Below are 19,054 nucleotides of genomic sequence, written 5' to 3'. Positions count from 1 at the left end.
ATTCAGTCTAAACATTCAAGAGGCACTGTAAGTTATACTGACTGCATCATCGCGCGGAAAATCTTTAGGAGCATTAGTGTCTAATTGGTAAGTGCCCTACCTACCCATAGAGGGTTTAAGAAGTTTGCTCACATATGCTGATATAGTACAAAGTTCTTTTTTTTTACAGAAACGTCTAGAGCCGATATAATTAAGACGATACGGTAGGGGTCAATTCTCCATACAAACGCTCTCGACTATTTCCTCCCTGGTTTTTGAAGATAGAGCAATGATTTTTTCAACACAGATTGTTATTATTTTTATCTGTGTCGGACCGTTTTGATTTTTTTGATATTCTGCTTTTTAAAGACTCTAGAGCCAATCAAAAATTTCCAAAAACGGCCTTTTTCATTGTGGCGCAAAAAAAGGTGTGATACTTAAGATTGGTAACAATTAACCAAAAATTATTTCATTGTTATTCAGATTCTCAAATTTCGTTCCGATTGATTAAGTTTTGAAGGAGGAAAGAGTCGAGAGCGGAACCGCGATTTTAAAGATTTTTTTGAAATATCTTTTGACTGAGTTGTTTTTAATGGACAATTTTTTTCGATAAATCTAGTCAATAACACTTGTACATTTAACTAAAATTCCCAAGTTGAAAGGGGGGCTCCTTTCCATTTTAGCATTTTCGCTACCGTATCCTCTTAATGAAGGGTTGACATTTACCGAAATAGTTGAAAGATTCGCTGACTACGGATGATGTTGAGTATCGATTCAGGGGCCGAGTCATCCAAGTGTCGGTCCAAATGCTGACTCAAGCCTCACCGCAGGCATTAATTTTACCACTTTTAAATTTATTCTAAGCTTAATATGTAGCATTAAGGCCAAGTGCTAACCCTAATAGTATGATTTAGTGAGGTGGCTAAATCCACCTTCGCGTGATCGCGACGCATCGGGGATTGTGTTAATTAATCAACTAATTGAACCTTCGTATAATACCTATTTATGAAAAATGCACAGACGGACAGACGGACAGACGGACAGACGGACAGACGGACATGACGAAACTATAAGGGTTCCGTTTTTGCCATTTTGGCTACGGAACCCTAAAAATGCACAGTATCGCGGGACTCGAGCCATTAACTTATATTTAGTTGTTAATTTGTTAGTTTAAAGAGGTAAAAACATGAAGGGTGTGGGCCAAGCATGTGAGTGAGTCATAGACGGTGAGCCACTCGTAACTAGTAGGTACTTGTTTCATTGAGTGAATAGATTAATTATCACATCTATGTATTACTTTTTATTTTCAGACTGGCAAATTTGAACCGTATGAAGGTGTATGCAAACGTTTAGAAAACTTTACGTAGAGTAGGTATTACTTTACTCCGCAACGACAGTTAATCACTGGCACATATAGAGAAGTATAAATAATCCTATATAAATCAAAATAATTTCGGTAAACTAGATTTATGAAATTGTTTCCTAAGAAAGAACGTTTATTTACCAGCTAAGTAAGAGCGCATAGGTTATATATGCGCACCGGCCGGCGCCGCATGCGACAAAATAACTGCAATAAACCAGTTCAGAATAACTTTAGTAGTTTCCATTTCCATAATTTTCACTGAAACCTTTCATGTATAGAGAGCGTATAGGTTATGCGGCGCGCCGGCCGGCGTCTCCGTCGCCGGTATAAACATAACATAGCGAAAGCGTAGGCGGTAGCGTGACTCACATATGTCAACAGCGGGCCTAGGGTAGCTCCTGCACTCACTGCACTATATGTAGACTTATCACGGTGGTGCTCTCGCGGTGGCCGTCCGCGCGGCCGGCGTCTCGGGGACTGGCGCGCGGCGGAGCCCGAGCGCACCCCGCGCGCGCCGCCCCCCGACGCCCGCGCAACGCGCCCTCCAGATGTTGCCGGCTGGCATGGAAACCTCCAGAATATAACAAGATACTTTCAGCCTAACAGGAACTTCCATGACTTCTAATGCAAGCACACTAGCTAGACACAACGACTACATGTGTTCAAGTCTCTAGAGTGGACACAAATGACTGCTAGATCGATCGGTCATCTTCGAAACCCGTAAAAAGTTATCCAAGAGTTCTACTACTCTTATTGGGTTCTTATTAGATGGTGTGAGGAAGATATCGGGCCCAATTATTGTCAAAATGATGATAATAATGATAGACGCAGCGGGATATTGGCCCCTCGGTGCATGGCTATAGAGTCCGGCGGCCGTCGACCTCGCCGGCCACGCTCCAGCGCGCCGCGCGCCGCCTCTCCGAAACTTCGCACTTCACTTTTCCACAAGGAACAGCGAACAGGCTCCATAGCCGTGAAATTGCCGCCAACTGACGCAACCGACATCACTGTCGATGGCAAAACAAAAGCAAAAAAATATAAAACAATACTTTCAGCATGCTGTTGCTGAAATCAATTGGCTTTGAATTTTCTTCGAAATGATTCAAGCTCAGTGCTTTCTTCTGCCAGTTTTTGGATACCATTATTACTACGGCATGAAATCATTGCAAAAAAATAGATATCTCCGCAGATCAATTTGCTCTGATGTCCACGTTTTCCACGAAATTCTTCAAGCCTATTTCCCTGTTTTGTAGTACCAATTACAGTTATTTTTTGTACGGCTTTTTACTAATAGCTATTGCAACTGCCTCTTAGAAAACCTCTGCATTGCAGATCGGACATGCTTGATCAGTCCCGTCTAGAACCTTTGTATTGAGAAGCAAACTGGTGTGTTCAATCTAATCTAAATCATATCATGCAAAATGCATTTTACTCAAATCTCTTAATTGTTGTTACAAATGACGATGTGCCGTGTGTAGGCTGCATTACAATTGTGTGGAGTAATTAGCCTTTCTAGCATAGCTTTCACCGAAACCGGGGAACCAATTGCTAAATGTTTTCTTTGCATATTAAAAATGCTGAAGACTGAATATAAAATTGCGTCATCAAATAGATACTATTTTTATGTCTAGAAATAGTTACAGATGACACGCTCGACAGAATTGGTGCGGATTATTCATTGAACAATGGAGACATTAGTGGTAGACCCGATATGGCGAACTTGGGTTGGATCAGACAGAGCCCACTTGAATCAGAATGAGACATCGCTCGAACCGACTGCGCCAGTATTCCCATTGATACTGAATACTTGCCTCAGTCGAACCGGTAGCAGCATTAGTGTCGGGATGCGTAATAGTTATATGTGTATAGCTTTCATGTGTGCCCCGATCCGATAGCTCGGCAAGTTGCTGGAACAACAGCTCTGGAGTCTAACGCCTCATAAATGTTCACTCGGAGCTATTATGAGTCGACATGACTCACCGTCATGCTTGTAAAAACCAAAAAATGACCACGGACATTACGCAACAGATAGACGGACTATCATTTGGGCCATATTCACACGAATCACTTCTGTTTGCATATACAGATGTAACTGTACTTGATTGTTCGTAATAAGTAGATACATGTCTTAGGAACAACCAATAAGTAAATCAAACTACTGAACAAAATCTTTGCCCGTTGATAGATTATGTTGGTAATTGTTGGTTTAACCTCACTCAGAACTTTAGAGAAGATGAAAATTTGAATGATATTACTACTAAGTAACAAACACTCAACGAAAACAAAGATAAGAGGTAAGTAAAATCTCTAAAATCGGTAGCAAAGACCCCCAGACAAGTATGTACCTACATGTTTACTTTTGCTTATGATATGATATCAAAACGATACATATTAAAGTATTCTAATACAGTTTCATTAACAAGTATTTACCTACTTATGTATATTGTATTTGAAATATTATTAGTACCAATTGTAGAACCGATAATATACTACTTAGAGAAACAAACGCGTAGCTTTTGATAACACTTTACAGTTAGCAGGCGGATGTCACGTCCTTAGGTATTCTTCAGTGATAGCCTCTGCCAATTATGGGCCATTACTCACGCGTGTGATATTTATAAATTAAACATGCCAAACGTTAAGTAATAATAGGTCCGATTACTACCGGCCGATAAGTCGGTCCATTATCCCGCTGAACTATGTAGCAGCTAGCAAAGAAACATTAACGCTCAATCATTGTAATTAATTTATAAGATAAACGATCCGATAAACCGTGAGGTACCAGTACCAGTACGAGGCGAGCAGAGTTTAGAAAATTGCAGGCGCGGGCGGGGTCCATGAGATTTGTGCACGGCCTGGCGACTGGGGACAAGATTCACGAAAGTTTTATTCGTCTTAATAATTTGGCGGGCGTGTACGAAAAGTGCGCGGTCATTGAACCTGCGTTTGCGTTCACAAAAACAACAGTCTATTGTGGAAGTGCGTCGCACGGCGTGAGCGGCGCAGCGCTGCGGTGCGGACACGTGCCGCCGTCCTTCCGTCGGCGTTGGTAATCTGGCAACCGTTTGATCGATGAGGATAACGACTATGTCAAAACACCTGCATTCCTCCCACACCTAATGGCATTTCAGAGTTATTGAACCGCTATGACAAAAAGTGTACATCGTTAAGATCTGATATTGAAAAAAATTAAAGCTTGAAGAGTTGCAATTTTGATGGAATGAGATGACCTATTCTAATTTGGCATTATTATACTATTATTATGTATAAAAACACTATAAAACAAAAAGCATATGGTGATGGTTTTGTCAAGTCAATTGTCAACTGGGAAAGATCGCAGTTTTACCCTGTCCTCAAATATAAATCATTGTCTAAGCCAAGTCCTGACAAACGATAAATCGATCGGACCCTAAGTAAAATTATCTCTCATATGAGTAATTGTAGCCTCAGGCAGTACTTTTTATAGAAGTTAAATAAGAGGATAACTCAAATATAAATCATTGTCTTGCATTCTGCGGGCGTATTGTCTGCCTATGCGATTCGAGAACCAGTTTCGCGATGGCAATACAATGGCGGCGCAAACATGGATCGCCAAACCAAACAGAGTGCTCGACAAACATTACAGGCCGTCTCGCCATCCTCATTTTGTTCCATGCAAATTTATTCAGCAAAAAATATCCCGAGAAGGCAATGAAACTCGAATACACGTCCTGATATGGAGGTAGACTTTGCTTTAATCATTGGTCGTAAAGGATGGTAATCTTTGGGTGCCTCGATCATCAATTTGACATAGCTGACTGGAAACAGACCTTCCTCTGTATTACATATAATTCGAGTAGCGTGAAACAATAAGCCTGTTCTCATACAATGTGACAGCCGTTAAAAAGTTCACGGCATAAAAACGCTGAGTGGTTTGTTAAACACAGCATTAAAGGCGCAGCGAGGAGTATAAAAATTGCAACTGAGACGTGTTCGATGTAAGATCAAGGTTATACTTACAAAATAAGTGCTATTCTCATTAACAAGTGCACGCTATCACCACTATCACTAGCACAACATTGGCAATGAAATAAATAGGGAATACACATAACATCAATGGTCGCAACACAGATCAATTTAGGATACTTACAACATATTAAAGTATAAGTCGGTTTCTTGCTCCAATTAGATGTTATTACAGCCTTAGAAGACAATACCTATATAAAAGTCTCGTAGTAATCTATGGCAATTAATCTATCAGTTTAATTAGCATGTGAATGGTGATGCGGAGAGCGCTCGACCGGGGAAGAATGGCGGTGCATTCTGTAGCACTGTTCATGTGTGAATTGCATTTATAGATAGTTTCGCTTGGCGTCGCGGAGTGGCCGTCGCAAATGCGGCGCTCTCAGATGTGAAGAAGAATAGATGTTGCATGTATCGCGATTCGCGATTTATATGAAAAAATACACATACACTACAGGCATCTCCTCTGATGACTAAAAGTCAGAAGCCGATATGTCGCCACGTTAGAATTGGCCAACTGTAAAGTTAGGTAGACAACACAGTTCGCCGGCAGTTCGCTAGGGTCATAGTCATAGCGCTAATTTTGAATGATGCAGTACTGTAAAAGCATTATATCATCTAATGAGTAACGATGTCGTCTGCGGTCGGGTTATAACACTTATAACTGTTACTTTTCATGGCCGGGACAATAATCCGTTTAAAGTTGGTTTTTATAGTATTTTTTAGATAAATGAGCGTCTTCAGTTTCCCGTGATCATGATGCATGCAACTGCGTCGAAATATCGGGACGGGACCTCAATAAAAATCAAAAAGGGTAATCACGGTCTATATCCCGGTCAATATAAGTTTTTTTAGCTAATAAGGTAAGCAAGTCTGTCTAGAGCGTGTTCGTTTGCTTGGTCTACCAAACATTATGTCCGCGGATAGTGTGGGTACGCGATGCTACACGTACGATAGCTGGATTAATTAGCAAAGACGAATTGACGGAAGATAACATCGCCATGTCCACACGGCGTAACCACACCCGCCCGGCACCCTGCCACTTTCTCTCGTGGCCAACAGTGAAAAGTTAATGGATAGACTGTTCATTTTCTTGCAGTTGCATACCTTGTACCTCAAATATGGACTCGTGCGCGAGAACGCAAGTCATGCTCGACGGTAAGGAGGACCTAGCGAGCGTTTTGCCTCAGGATCTCTCCCGCTGGTAGGTCGTCTAATCTATGCTTTTCCCGCAAACTGCAGGATGGAGTTGTCAAAGACATCAGTAACTGTATCAGATAGAGCTTCTTTAAGAGGTCTCACAAAGGGCAACACGATCCGATCTGATCATTTACTAGATAGCATTGGGCTGTCTGAGAGCTCTAAAATATCGCCATGGGGCAATGAATAGAAGTTCCAGTCTATTATTTACTTGTCTTTGCTGCAACTCATAAGCGGGGCATACGTTTCAGCGTATGTCAATAACCTCTCTATATAAAGCGGTGATAGTTCGCCGAGCGGCTGCTAGACTAAACGGACAATTAAAAATATCATTGTGCGTTCACTACTGAGAATCATAGCTTATCTCGGCGTTTTCTCGGTCGCCTATAGTTGTTACGGGTGTACAGCCAAGCCAAGATGTTAATCGCTAGCTCTACGTATTGAACGATAAGCCAATGTCTCTTTCGCATTAATATAGAACAACTATCACTAATCAACGATACATAGAGAATGTTCTAAACATTACACTCAAAGGTCATTCGTCATCTAATATTGATAAACAGCTCACTCCGAAATTTCAATATCAATATTGATGGAACGGTCAGAACAATACATCATAGATAAAGCTAACATTGAGGGTCAAACCACCTGACACCAGCTCGGGTAGAATAGGAGCCCATAGGCAGGTCGCAGGTCCGCGGCGCGTGCTGTAAACGTGTATTCTGCTTGGGCGCGCGAGGTCTGTTCTTAAGATAACCAGGCAGGCAAGTATGGTCGCGCGATAAATGATAAAACATCTGCCGGTCCCCATCGCACTTACTAATAGTGCGATAGGGACGGCCTGATATTTTATCGTCTATCGCGCGACCATGCTACCCGTGCGATCTGCACATATTGAGACCCCGGGCTAGTACCAGTGAACTGTCAAAACGGTCTAGCTTGCCTAGTTTACCCTATGGGGTGAAAGGTCAGACGCAGGCGGCAGCCGCTTTCATAATAACCTAACCACAAAATTAAAATTTTGAAAAACCCCAGACATAGTGAACCGATTTTCATGAAACATGGCTAAGAACACTCCCCCGACTAACTCAGCTTTCAAACAAAAAAAAACTAAATCTAAATCGGTCCATCCGTTCGGGAGCTACGATGCCACAGACAGACACACATACAGACAGACAGACAGACATGTCAAACTTATAACACTCCGTCGTTTTTGCGTCGGGGGTTAAAAACATGCAATGTTTGTTATTATTTATTACAAGCTCGTTATATATGATATATCTGATAAAACAACACAACCTAATCGTGCCTTAGGTTAGGGCCAGTTGCATCAACCACATTTGACAGACACATCATCGTCAGATCGTCACGCAGCAGACGACTATGGAACTTCCCATACAATAAAATTTAACTAACGCTTTAACGGTGACAGACGATTTGATGCAACCGGCCCTTAGTATATTACAATTTAACGTTGCATATTACTTTCGAATTGAAAAAGTAAAAAAGCTGGTAATAAAAATGTATTTTTTGCTAAAAATCAGTTTATTGGTTATTTCGAAGGAACAACTAAGCTGCAGACAGTTGGAACAACACAGGCCCTATCTGATTGCGATGAATTATTTATACCGAAGGGGCTTACACGACCACAGCCCGCTTTGGAAATGTATTAGGGGATCATACGAGCGATAATTTCAGCGAACTGGCAGAAACAACTATAGTTAGTGGCCACAACGAACTATCGAAATAAGTTTAAAGGGTATAAAATAAATAATAAGTTTAAAGCATATAAAATTGACCATCTGTAGTGAGGTCAAGGTTTACGCGAGTTTGAATTATGATTAAATTTTTTGCAAGTATGTATTAAAGAAAGAATTCTACGAAATGTTTCTGCTTCGATTTCGTTTTTAACCCCCGACGCAAAAACGAAGGGGTGTTATAAGTTTGACTTGTCTGTCTGTCTGTCTGTCTGTCTGTCTGTCCGTCTGTCTGTCTGTCTGTCTGTCTGTCTGTCTGTTTGTCTGTCTGTGTGTGTGTCTGTCTGTGGCATCGTAGCTCCCGAACGGATGAACCGATTTTAATTTAGTTTTTTTTGTCTGAAAGCTGAGTTAGTCGGGAGTGTTCTTAGCCATGTTTCATGAAAATCGGTCCACTATGTCACGGTCGGGGGTTGTTTCAAAATTTTAATTTTGTGGTTAGGTTATTAAGTTAGATTTAAATTTAAAAACGAAGATGTTATAAAATATGTCTACATCTATCTTTTTTAATTATTAAATACAGTAACATCGACACAAAAAATATCGAACCGAACGATAATCATACTCCGAGTCAATTGAATTACAATCATCATCATCATCATCATCATTTCAGCCGTTAATCGCCCACTGCTGAGCATAAGCCTCCCTTTGTGAACGCCACTTATCCCGGTCCTGGGCTAATCTCATCCAAAGGTGCCTTGAATTACAATATTAAAGACAGAAATGTTTAAAATATTCAGCGCTAAATCATTTGTAAAGGACATTCGTAAAATTAGTTATTTCAATCAGAGACACGTCATTTGCAGGCCATATACTTAAATGAACATATGCCTTGGAATAAGTTATAAATATCCGAGGGAGTAAGCGTCAAAGCATGAAACATTAGGCACTTTACAGTGAATGTCACTTTGTCCAAGATATTTTATTATTTCCTCTTGCATTATGCATTTGTGGCCGTAATATGCTAGTAGTTTCTAGTTTCCTATAAACAAGTTAACTTGTGTCACAACGAAGATTATTTATTAAGTATATTATATATATATTTTTATATCAAAAGTATACAGACCTACCTACTTACCATTACCAAGGATTATTTATATAGGATTTGCAATCTTCATACTAAGAATCGTACCCCGATTTTTTAGCGCCACCTATTAAATACTAGCATAACTACATTGATGATGCCTACAAATTTATTTTGTTCAAAATGTGTGTTGACATGATATCATGATATTAAAATAAAGAAATATGTCATTATATGTTCTTATAGGAAACAAAAACACGCAAAAATATTTAAGGAAAAAATGATTTTGACCACTTCCAGGCCATGAAACAGCGCCATCTAGTTTTAAGCCTAAAAAGCCTATACATTTCAGGGGTACGCTTTTTTATATGGGCTTTCTCAGTCCCGTATTACTATATCGTTCTTGCCATTACTATAAAAACTATGTGTTTACGTACATCTACTTAGTTCTCCTAGTTGAGAAAGTAACCCAAGACAGCGTTATTTAATAAGTAAATTTTCGTGACAATTTGGTCACAACACAGTGAACTCTGGCTTACACTACTTAATTAAGGTCAATACGGGTAAATGTGCCCTACGGGGATAAGTTTATCCGGCCTTATTACCCATTGTCACGGATGTATAGACACACGTTTTGTGGTAAATATATAAACTCTACTAATATGTGAACACCGATTGTTTTAACAAGCCCAAATGTGATGGGCAGACAGTCCAGACGCCCTTACCCATATGCCACACCCGTAATTGACCTTATACAAATCGTTCAATGCAAACTATGTGTTTACGTACATCTACTTAGTTCTCCTAGTTGAGAAAGTAACCCAAGACAGCGTTATTTAATAAGTAAATTTTCGTGACAATTTGGTCACAACACAGTGAACTCTGGCTTACACTACTTAATTAAGGTCAATACGGGTAAATGTGCCCTACGGGGATAAGTTTATCCGGCCTTATTACCCATTGTCACGGATGTATAGACACACGTTTTGTGGTAAATATATAAACTCTACTAATATGTGAACACCGATTGTTTTAACAAGCCCAAATGTGATGGGCAGACAGTCCAGACGCCCTTACCCATATGCCACACCCGTAATTGACCTTATACAAATCGTTCAATGCAAACCGATTTGTCAAATAATATAGTGGGCTAGGAGCATTCATCATGTTGACGTTACGCTGCAGAACAGCGGACACCCACGTGGCCCGGAACCGTGAATGTGCGAGAATGCTGGACCGGAGCCAACCAGACTAGCGCATAAAAATATGCACTACGTAAGTACAGTCAACCAATTGGAACCTAGGCCACTGTAGAACTATGTCATAGTGACGTTATACATCACTACATCAGATTTTAAGAAGTCTCTTACTGCTTGTCATTTTGACATGGTTTTAGAACTTTTAGAGTGTCCTATTAGGGTTCCAATTGGTTGACTGTACGTGCACGTCATCGGCTCGCTTGTCGCCTAGTGTAACTATGAAACAGTATGAAACGTCTGAGGTGAGATAACTTAGTTGTATGCGAAGGTATACAAATTGAGTCATTATCAATTCAGTGAGCATGAATAATTAGTATTCGGCAAAAAGGTGAGCTATGAGGTAATCGATTTGAAAGAAAACGCAAATGACCAAGAGACTCAACGAAAGCAGAGCAGTTAGCGTAACCCTGCCAGTCCTTCTTTTAATCTTTTACTGTACTGATGTTCTTTTATAATACCTAACTGATGAACCCAAGTCCACTCACTACCTACTCATATGCACTTCACTCATTTCAGTATGGCTTACGTCATTAAAAAACGTTAGTCACAGCAAAATAAATGGTGTGTTGAAACAAATTACAAACACACATAACGCTGAAAGCGTATTTACAACACAATATGCAGAGCACAAGTTTCTTGATTCTTCCTTCCGCAAGTATCATCACATTCATAACTTATAAAGAACTTCTGAGTAAGAAAATTATAACAGAACATCTCAGAATAGGAGAATTATAGCCGCAGGCACGACCAACTTCCACAAAAGAACATCGCAGCTACTGAACTTTTAACAATCTTAAGTTGACTCACTCCAATTTGAATAAGGAGCAACCGTGCCAGAATAGAGATGACAAATTTCGATAAGGGTGATCTAAATTTGAGGTTTTCAACATACGTACTGTTCTAAGTCGGAAGAATACGGCTTTATTTAGCGTCGGAGGTTTTGCGGCTCGAGATAGGGGTGGGACAATAAATGTCTTAAAACCACCCTCCAGTACATTTATATTATCTCGCAACTACCCCATGTTCAATACCTAACACCTCCACCCTTATTTTCTAACTTAAAAGAATAAAATTCTTAAGTATCTAAATCTATAGGATAATTATATAGATAATTAATAAGCATTCATTATGGTCATTAATAAGTTTTCCTTATAACTAAACAAGTTAACAATGGGTTAAGGTATTTTTAGTTACATGTTAATTATAGACGAAAGAAGGTACCTACGTCACACGTACCTGGAAACATACACTTGTTGATAGTTGTAAGGTAGGCACAAGGGAAATCTTTACATAACTTTTAAGTCTGTTTATCGTATATATTATATAGATTATTACAAACATTCAGATACAAATACTAGAGGCAATTGTAACTTGTTTTAACCCCCACGTATTTATAACTATACAAAGTTAAACCAGGTATACAGATGTTAGACACCTATTTATTTATTGAACTGTTTAATACTAATTACGGACTAGACTTACATACCTATCATAATAAAGAAACACTACAATCTGTAATAGATGCAACTTGAGAAATACTTATAACTAAAAGATGTCCTCAAAACCAAAACGTCTAGGGGGATTCACAATGGGCCTCAAACGATCGGGCCGCATGCGCTCACCGGCGGTGTCTGGGTCGGGCGCTGGCGCCGGTTCCGGGTTTGATTCCGGCTCTGCCCGCGCGTCCCCTGGCGGATTGTTTACTCTGTTTTTGTCACTCTCCGCCGACCCCGAACTCGACGCCTCCTCGCTTGGGACGAACAAAGGTGCCTGAACCGGTGGATAACCTGCCCTCTTACTCAATGTAGGTATCTCAGTTTCCCCATGTGAATCGCGTTTTCTTAGCTGATTTATATGTCGATGTATTTTTTCACCCCATGAACCTACTATTGTATAATCGCTTTCTCCTAACCGTTCCAAAACCTGTCCAGCTTCCCACGTCCCCTGTGAATTCCCTGCATTGTACCGTCTATACCATACTAAATCGCCTACGTCGAAGGCTCGATGTGTTCCTCCTGCAGCCTCTCGCTGGCGGCGTTGAAGGTCGATTACCCTCTGTTCGCGATCAGGTTTGAGACAGTCTAAACGCGTACGCACTGCTCGACCTAAAAGAACCTTAGCGGGACTCTCGCCTGTAGTATTATGAGGGGTATTACGATACATTAATAGAAACCTACTCAACGCAGTATCTATATTCATATTCTGAATCATCGCTTTTTTTATTACACGTTTGATCAATTTCACCCCGTTTTCAGCGGCCCCGTTAGAGGCTGGATGATAAGGTGCTGAAAACAACTGTTCGATTTTATTATTTGAACAAAAAACTTTAAATTCATCACTAGAAAATGGCGGTCCATTATCACTCACTATCTGTTTCGGCAAACCAAACCTAGCAAAATATTCTCTCAGTTTTCTTATTAGTATTTTAGCTGTAGTACTTGACATTTCTGCTATTTCTATCCATTTAGAATACGCATCTATGAGTACCAGATACTTGACTCCAGCTACCGGTCCTAAGAAATCTAAATGAATCCTAGCCCAAGGACGGCTTGGGTAAGGCCAGGGGCAGGGTTCGTGGCGCGGGGGCGCCGCTGCCACCGCGGCGCACACAGCACAAGCGCGGCACATGCCTTCCACGGCCTCGTCCAGGCCGGGCCACCACACATAGCTACGCGCCAGCGCTTTGGTCTTTACGATCCCCATATGCGAATCATGCAACTCCCTCATAACTCGCTCGCGACATGCCGTCGGCACCACCACCCTATGACCCCACATGATGCAATCAAGTTCGGTATATAGCTCTGATTTACGATTAAAAAAAGGTTTAAGTTCTCGTATGTCTATCTCTTGGGGCCAACCGTCTCGGATGTAGCTAACTACTCGACTTAATAATGCATCGTTGCGAGTCTCTTTACTTATCGTCTTATAATCCAAAAGCATCGCCTCGGTAGCAAAATGTAAATATGTTTGTTCGGGACCGTCCTCATCTACAGGACCCGACAACTTGTGCGCCGCGATTAATCGCGAAAGAGCGTCCGCCGTGTTATCGTCCGATTTTACGTATTCTATATCAAAGTCGTATGCTGATAATATCAAGGCCCAACGCTGCAAACGGCTCGCAGTCATACTAGGTATACCATGACCCGGGCCAAAGATGCTCACGAGAGGTTTGTGGTCGGTTTTTAACGTGAACCGCCTACCGTACAAGAATTGGTGAAATTTCTTTACTGAAAATATAATAGCAAGTGCCTCTTTGTGTATTTGACTGTAATTACGCTCGGCCGGCGTGAGCGCTCGCGACGCATAGGCGATGACGGTGTCGGGCCGGCCGCGCATGGCCAGCACGGCCCCCACCCCGTGCGGTCCCGCGTCACAGGTGACCACCAACTCTCGGTTCGCGTCGTAATGTCCTAAAACCGGCGCCTCACTCAATACTTTTTTTATCATGCTAAAGGCCCTATCCTGTTCGACCGACCACGCCCATTTTCTATTTTTCTTTAATAATTCATATAAAGGTGATAAAATTTGGCTCAAGTTTTGTATGAATTTGCCATAAAAAATTACCATACCAATAAACGACTTGAGTTCTGAAACATTCCTGGGTCGCGTCATTTTCAAAATCGGCCTAATTTTGTCTTCGTCTACCTTTACCCCGTTTTTATCAATCACAAACCCCAAATATTTAACCTCTTGTACTAGAAACGAACACTTTTGTTTTTTTATCTTCAAACCGTTGCTACTCAATCTCTGTAGTACCTGCTGGAGGCTACCTAAATGTGAGTTTAAAGTATCCCCGGTTATCAAAATATCATCTAAAAAGAAAGTCACGTTGGGAATATCATTCAAAAGGTTACTCATAATTCTTTGGAATATTCCCGGGCTAGACGAAAGACCATATACTAAGCGTTTATACCTAAACAATCCCCGGTGCGTGTTTATTACCGTTAAATCTCTAGAACCGTCATCTTCTAATATAATTTGATTGTAGGCCTGTGATAAGTCTAGTTTTGTAAAATACCTACTACCGCTAAGCTGCGCAAATAAATCTTCAATTTTAGGAATCGGAAATTTATCAACTAACAAAACGCGATTCAATGTGGATTTGTAATCCGCACATAATCGTAATGACCCGTCCGGCTTATTTACGATTACCAATGGCGTGGCCCAGTCTGAGTGATCCACCGGCTCGATGACGTCGGCGCGCAGCATGGCGTCGAGCTCGGCGTCGACGCGGTCCCTCAGCGCGTACGGTAGGGGGCGCGCGCGGCAGAACACGGGGGCTGCGTCCGGTCGCACGCGCAGCCGAGCCCGCCCGCCGGTGAACGCACCCAAGCTCCCATCGAATATTTCCTTATGCCTGGAAATTACATCAGAAATGTTATCTTCACAGCTTACATTATTCGTCGTGACAACATTTTCACCTGACAATAGTTTAGGTATTGTAATGTCTAATTCAGCCAACCATTCACGACCCAACAAACTGGTCGTGCCTCTTTGGTGGACATATAAATTCAATTTCTTATTGATATTTTTATACTGTACATTACCTACAATATAACCTGATAACGGTTTCGTTACGGTACCATCATAAAATTTTAGGGACATGTTACATGGCTCTAGAGGTACGTCCTTAAACAAAGTGTCATATGTTTGTTTACTTATACATGTAATAGCCGTACCCGTATCAATTTCAAAGGTCATTAACTTATTATTAACAATTATTTGTATCCTTACCGGCTTATATTTGTCAAGGCTCATCTGGTAAACGGGTTCCTCGCTTCCTTCATCTACCTCAAACGGTATCTCCTCCGGGTTCAGCTGGCCATCTTCCACCACCCAGTGCACCCGTGAGTTGCCCCAGCTGCTGTTCCTGGCGCGACCACCGCGCGCTCCGCTGCTCCCGAGCGTGGCCCCTGCTCCGCCTCGGCCATAACCAGCTGAATTCCTGGTACCCTTAGCACTTCCTCTAGGCGTAGAACCCTGTGCCCGTGTTCCATTTGCCATTGCTGGACACATGCGACGCAAGTGCCCTTTTAAATTACACCTACTACAAATATAAGTGTTAAATTTGCAGTGAGCCTGATCATGACGGAAATCTCCGCACGCCATGCACCCCCCCGGTGCCGATCGCACGTGATGTACTGCTGCAGCCTCTGCTGTCAATCCAGTGGCGGCTGCGCCGCCGCCTCCCCTCTCGACCTCCACCGAATCCCGTTCGGCCGCTTCCAGAGATAATGCTAAGGATAATGATGTAGCAAAGTTTAATTTACTTTCCGTAAACAAACGCTGTCTTATCAAATCACTGGATAACCCACACACAAACTGATCTCGCATGTTATCGTCTAATGCCGTTTCGAATTCACAAAACCGTGCCAACTTTTTTAATTCCGCCACGTACTGCGCCACCGTCTGACCTTTGACCTGTCGGTACTGACGAAATCTGAAACGTTCTGCGAGCACCGAAGGAGTCGGTTGTAGATGTTTTCTCATTATCTCCACCACTTCTTTATAAGTCATATCGGCCGGCTTTTTAGGGCTGCATAAATTCACCATCAATTCGTACGCTGCCTCGCCCACTACCGAAATCAATGTCGGTAATTTCCGCTCGTCCTTCACGTCGTTGACCACAAAGTAGCTCTCCAGCCTGTCGCAGTATGATCTCCAGCTACCACTTTGCACGTCAAACTCCCTAATTTTCCCCACAGACATGTTGAATGTAAAAAAAAAAATCCTCGTCAGCCACTGATAAATAAAAGACGGCGTGTGGTGAGTAGTACGTATATTCACAGACTGGCGAGCCTAAGCTTAAAACCACCCTCCAGTACATTTATATTATCTCGCAACTACCCCATGTTCAATACCTAACAAAATGTAATGATGTCAAAGCGAGAGGGCCGCAGTAACGAGCGCCCTCCGCCTCTACACATTCTTTTATTACAGTGCACCCTCGCGACAGCCGCGAGACCACTCGACTGGAAATATAATCACTACAGAAACGGATCGTTTTGTAAACAGAGTGGGTTGAGGCGGTTTAATTAATTCTGATCTTTTTAAGCCACGAATTGGTGACAAGTTAACCTCAAACGTGAATGAATGAGTCGTTAATTGTGTGACAGGATAGAGGAATGATTAAGACAATGCATGCGAGACGTTGCAAATGATTTCGTTTGCGCCGCTCCGCCTGTTTACAATGCAAATTCATCTAGCACCGCCCGCGCGCCGCCTCCGCGCCTACATGTCATGTGGAGCGCGACTCCGTCCGCGTACACTTTCATAGGAAACAAATCATGTGCGCAGGTTACTTTCGACAACCGCAGTCACGTGACTGTGCTGATTACGATCTGAGAATTTTTCCTTAGTTTTCATTAAATTGGACAGGCTTAAACGCGAGAGCGTAATGTTTTTTAATTAAAATTCACGCCGCTCGACGCTGACCTGTGAGGAATTTTTGGTAATGTCATGTAGAAAAAATTACTAAAGTGGAATTTTATGCTATACGCTATAATATGATTTCAGGAACCTTTAAGCTAAACGTTAAAAAGTTAAACGCACATAATTATATAATTTTGTTTAAAAAATCGCAACAAAGAAACATAATTAAAGGAAAAAGTCGTTGATAATTTATACACCTACTGTGACTTAGGTATACTAACGAAAACGTTGCAAAGCTAATTATGTATTTACCAACTACATGGCAGAAGAAAGGGTTCCACGTTCTCTCTCGCGCTGTGGAATTTGTAGATGCTAATGAGCTCTGAATAGTCCACGGCTTGTTGAACAACTAGAGCCCCACCCTCATTAATCTCTACAAACTTTTCTTTAAACAAGCAACCGTTTAAAATTTATTTTTGTAATCTCCTAACAATTTTACGCGCCAGCCTACGCCGCAAGTTAAGAGTAATTGTAAAACTGGCAATTAAACTCATTATACGCTAACCCAGATGGCGATGTGTTCCCAGTTTAAAATAAACGACATAATTACTAGAGCTGTTCATTGCGCTTCATCGCATAATTACACAATCTACTCGTCCAATTGGTAATAAATAACATTACTCTACTAGTTCTGCATCGATTCGTCAAAAAATTGCAACGGCTGAATAAGGCATTTAACATGCATTGTATGCAAATATAGTCAAATTTTAGGGCGACAATCAGGTTTAATAGCTATGCAATCGGAACGTGTAGGCAGTGGATCCGAACGTTTCTATTATTGTATTCATAGCGTAACTCATTAACCCGTGAATGAAAGCTGGCAGATACCGCGTATGTTTCCAACAGTGTCAAGGTCACGAATGGCACTTAGTTTGGTGCCAACTAGCGTCACCGCGTCGAAATGAGCGCGGAATCCTCGTATTTTACGACGGAAGCGAGGATTGAGAAGTAATCTGATATTGTTGTGTTGTGATATGTCATCAGATTAATAGTATCGGGTTAGCAGTGACATTTAGTGGGATGCGCGTGCGCGTGAATTATCGTTTATCGATCTATCGCGCACAATGTTATCGCAGCGATCGGCGCGCCGGCCGCGGCCGAGCCGCACTCCCGGCCCGTGCTAGCGTGGAATGCCACACCAGTGGGAGTCGCTATCTGAACGCAATTTGACATCAATGCATGCTGATGTAACTTATCGCAGCCACCAATCATTCCAGTTAATAACAGCTGCTCCAAATCCGACGCCTACTCGACACAAAATGGAAAGATCAATAGTCACCCTTATAATTTATCTAATTTATACAGATGAATAGATATCCTAACCAATTGGATAGTAGGCTGAACGCATAGCAAACCAACAATCCTTTTGATATCTTAACATCAAACAGTACTAAGGGAAATCTCCAAATATTCAAATAGAATGGTGACATGCGAGCAAAGGCACCGGCGACAAAGTAATCCTAACGATTCGACAATTTTAACAAGGGATATGAGTAGATGGAATTGAGTCTCTGTACATCAACAATACGAGTGAACTCGAGTGCGCCGGACGTGGTGAATTCGGCTAGCCCCCGGCGAATTAGTGACAGCTGTCCTCCCCTGTTTGAATACGGACTCACGGGCGACAGTTTAAACGGCTAAATCGCATAATCCACAGGACGGACAGGCGCGGACTGCCAGCCAAGTGGAAAACGAAAGGCGATGTAGAGATTTAGAACCCACTGGAATTATTAAATTAAGCGGGGACGAGTTAAACCAGGTCAAAGTTCGGACTGTAGTGTTCGTTAACAGCACATTTATAATTATAAGTAAGTAGGTGTGTATGTTCTTTTTTCCTTTACAAGATGAGTCTGCGTGCCCCACAGCCTGCAAATAGCCGATACTACTAATAACAGTATCCGAGTATTTAGTTGTTCCATTCGTTGAGAGCTAATCCATCAGCAATCTCCACGATATTGCGTTTACAAAGAGTGCACAAAGCTAATAATTAGAAAGGCTTCAGCGCGAGGGCACGGGCCGAGGGCTGCGACAGGGGGCG

The 19,054-nt window shown here is 41.8% G+C and overlaps 2 protein-coding genes across 3 annotated transcripts in view; both read right to left on the bottom strand.

Moving 5' to 3' along the window:
* The window catches only part of LOC125227718 (protein phosphatase 1F-like), a 132,856-nt gene that overhangs the window by 72,950 nt on the left and 40,852 nt on the right, over positions 1 to 19,054 (bottom strand). The gene's annotated exons all lie outside the window — the stretch shown is intronic.
* On the bottom strand, positions 14,256 to 16,293 carry LOC125227719. Its single transcript, XM_048132021.1, has 2 exons — positions 15,319 to 16,293; positions 14,256 to 14,941 (listed from the first exon to the last, which is right to left on the bottom strand). The coding sequence occupies exons 1-2, from the start codon at positions 16,291 to 16,293 to the stop codon at positions 14,936 to 14,938; spliced, it is 981 nt and encodes a 326-aa protein (XP_047987978.1). The 3' UTR covers positions 14,256 to 14,935.

The sequence above is a fragment of the Leguminivora glycinivorella genome, chromosome 7, assembly GCF_023078275.1.
Source record: "Leguminivora glycinivorella isolate SPB_JAAS2020 chromosome 7, LegGlyc_1.1, whole genome shotgun sequence".
NCBI classification, from domain to species: Eukaryota; Metazoa; Arthropoda; class Insecta; order Lepidoptera; family Tortricidae; genus Leguminivora; species Leguminivora glycinivorella.
Note: the sequence above shows the minus strand (reverse complement) of the source record. Positions and strands in the feature narration are given on the sequence as shown.

Excerpts from the sequence above, each read along its gene's own strand:
- LOC125227719 (XM_048132021.1), bottom strand. The coding sequence starts at position 16,293 with ATGTCTGTGGGGAAAATTAGGGAGTTTGACGTGCAAAGTGGTAGCTGG.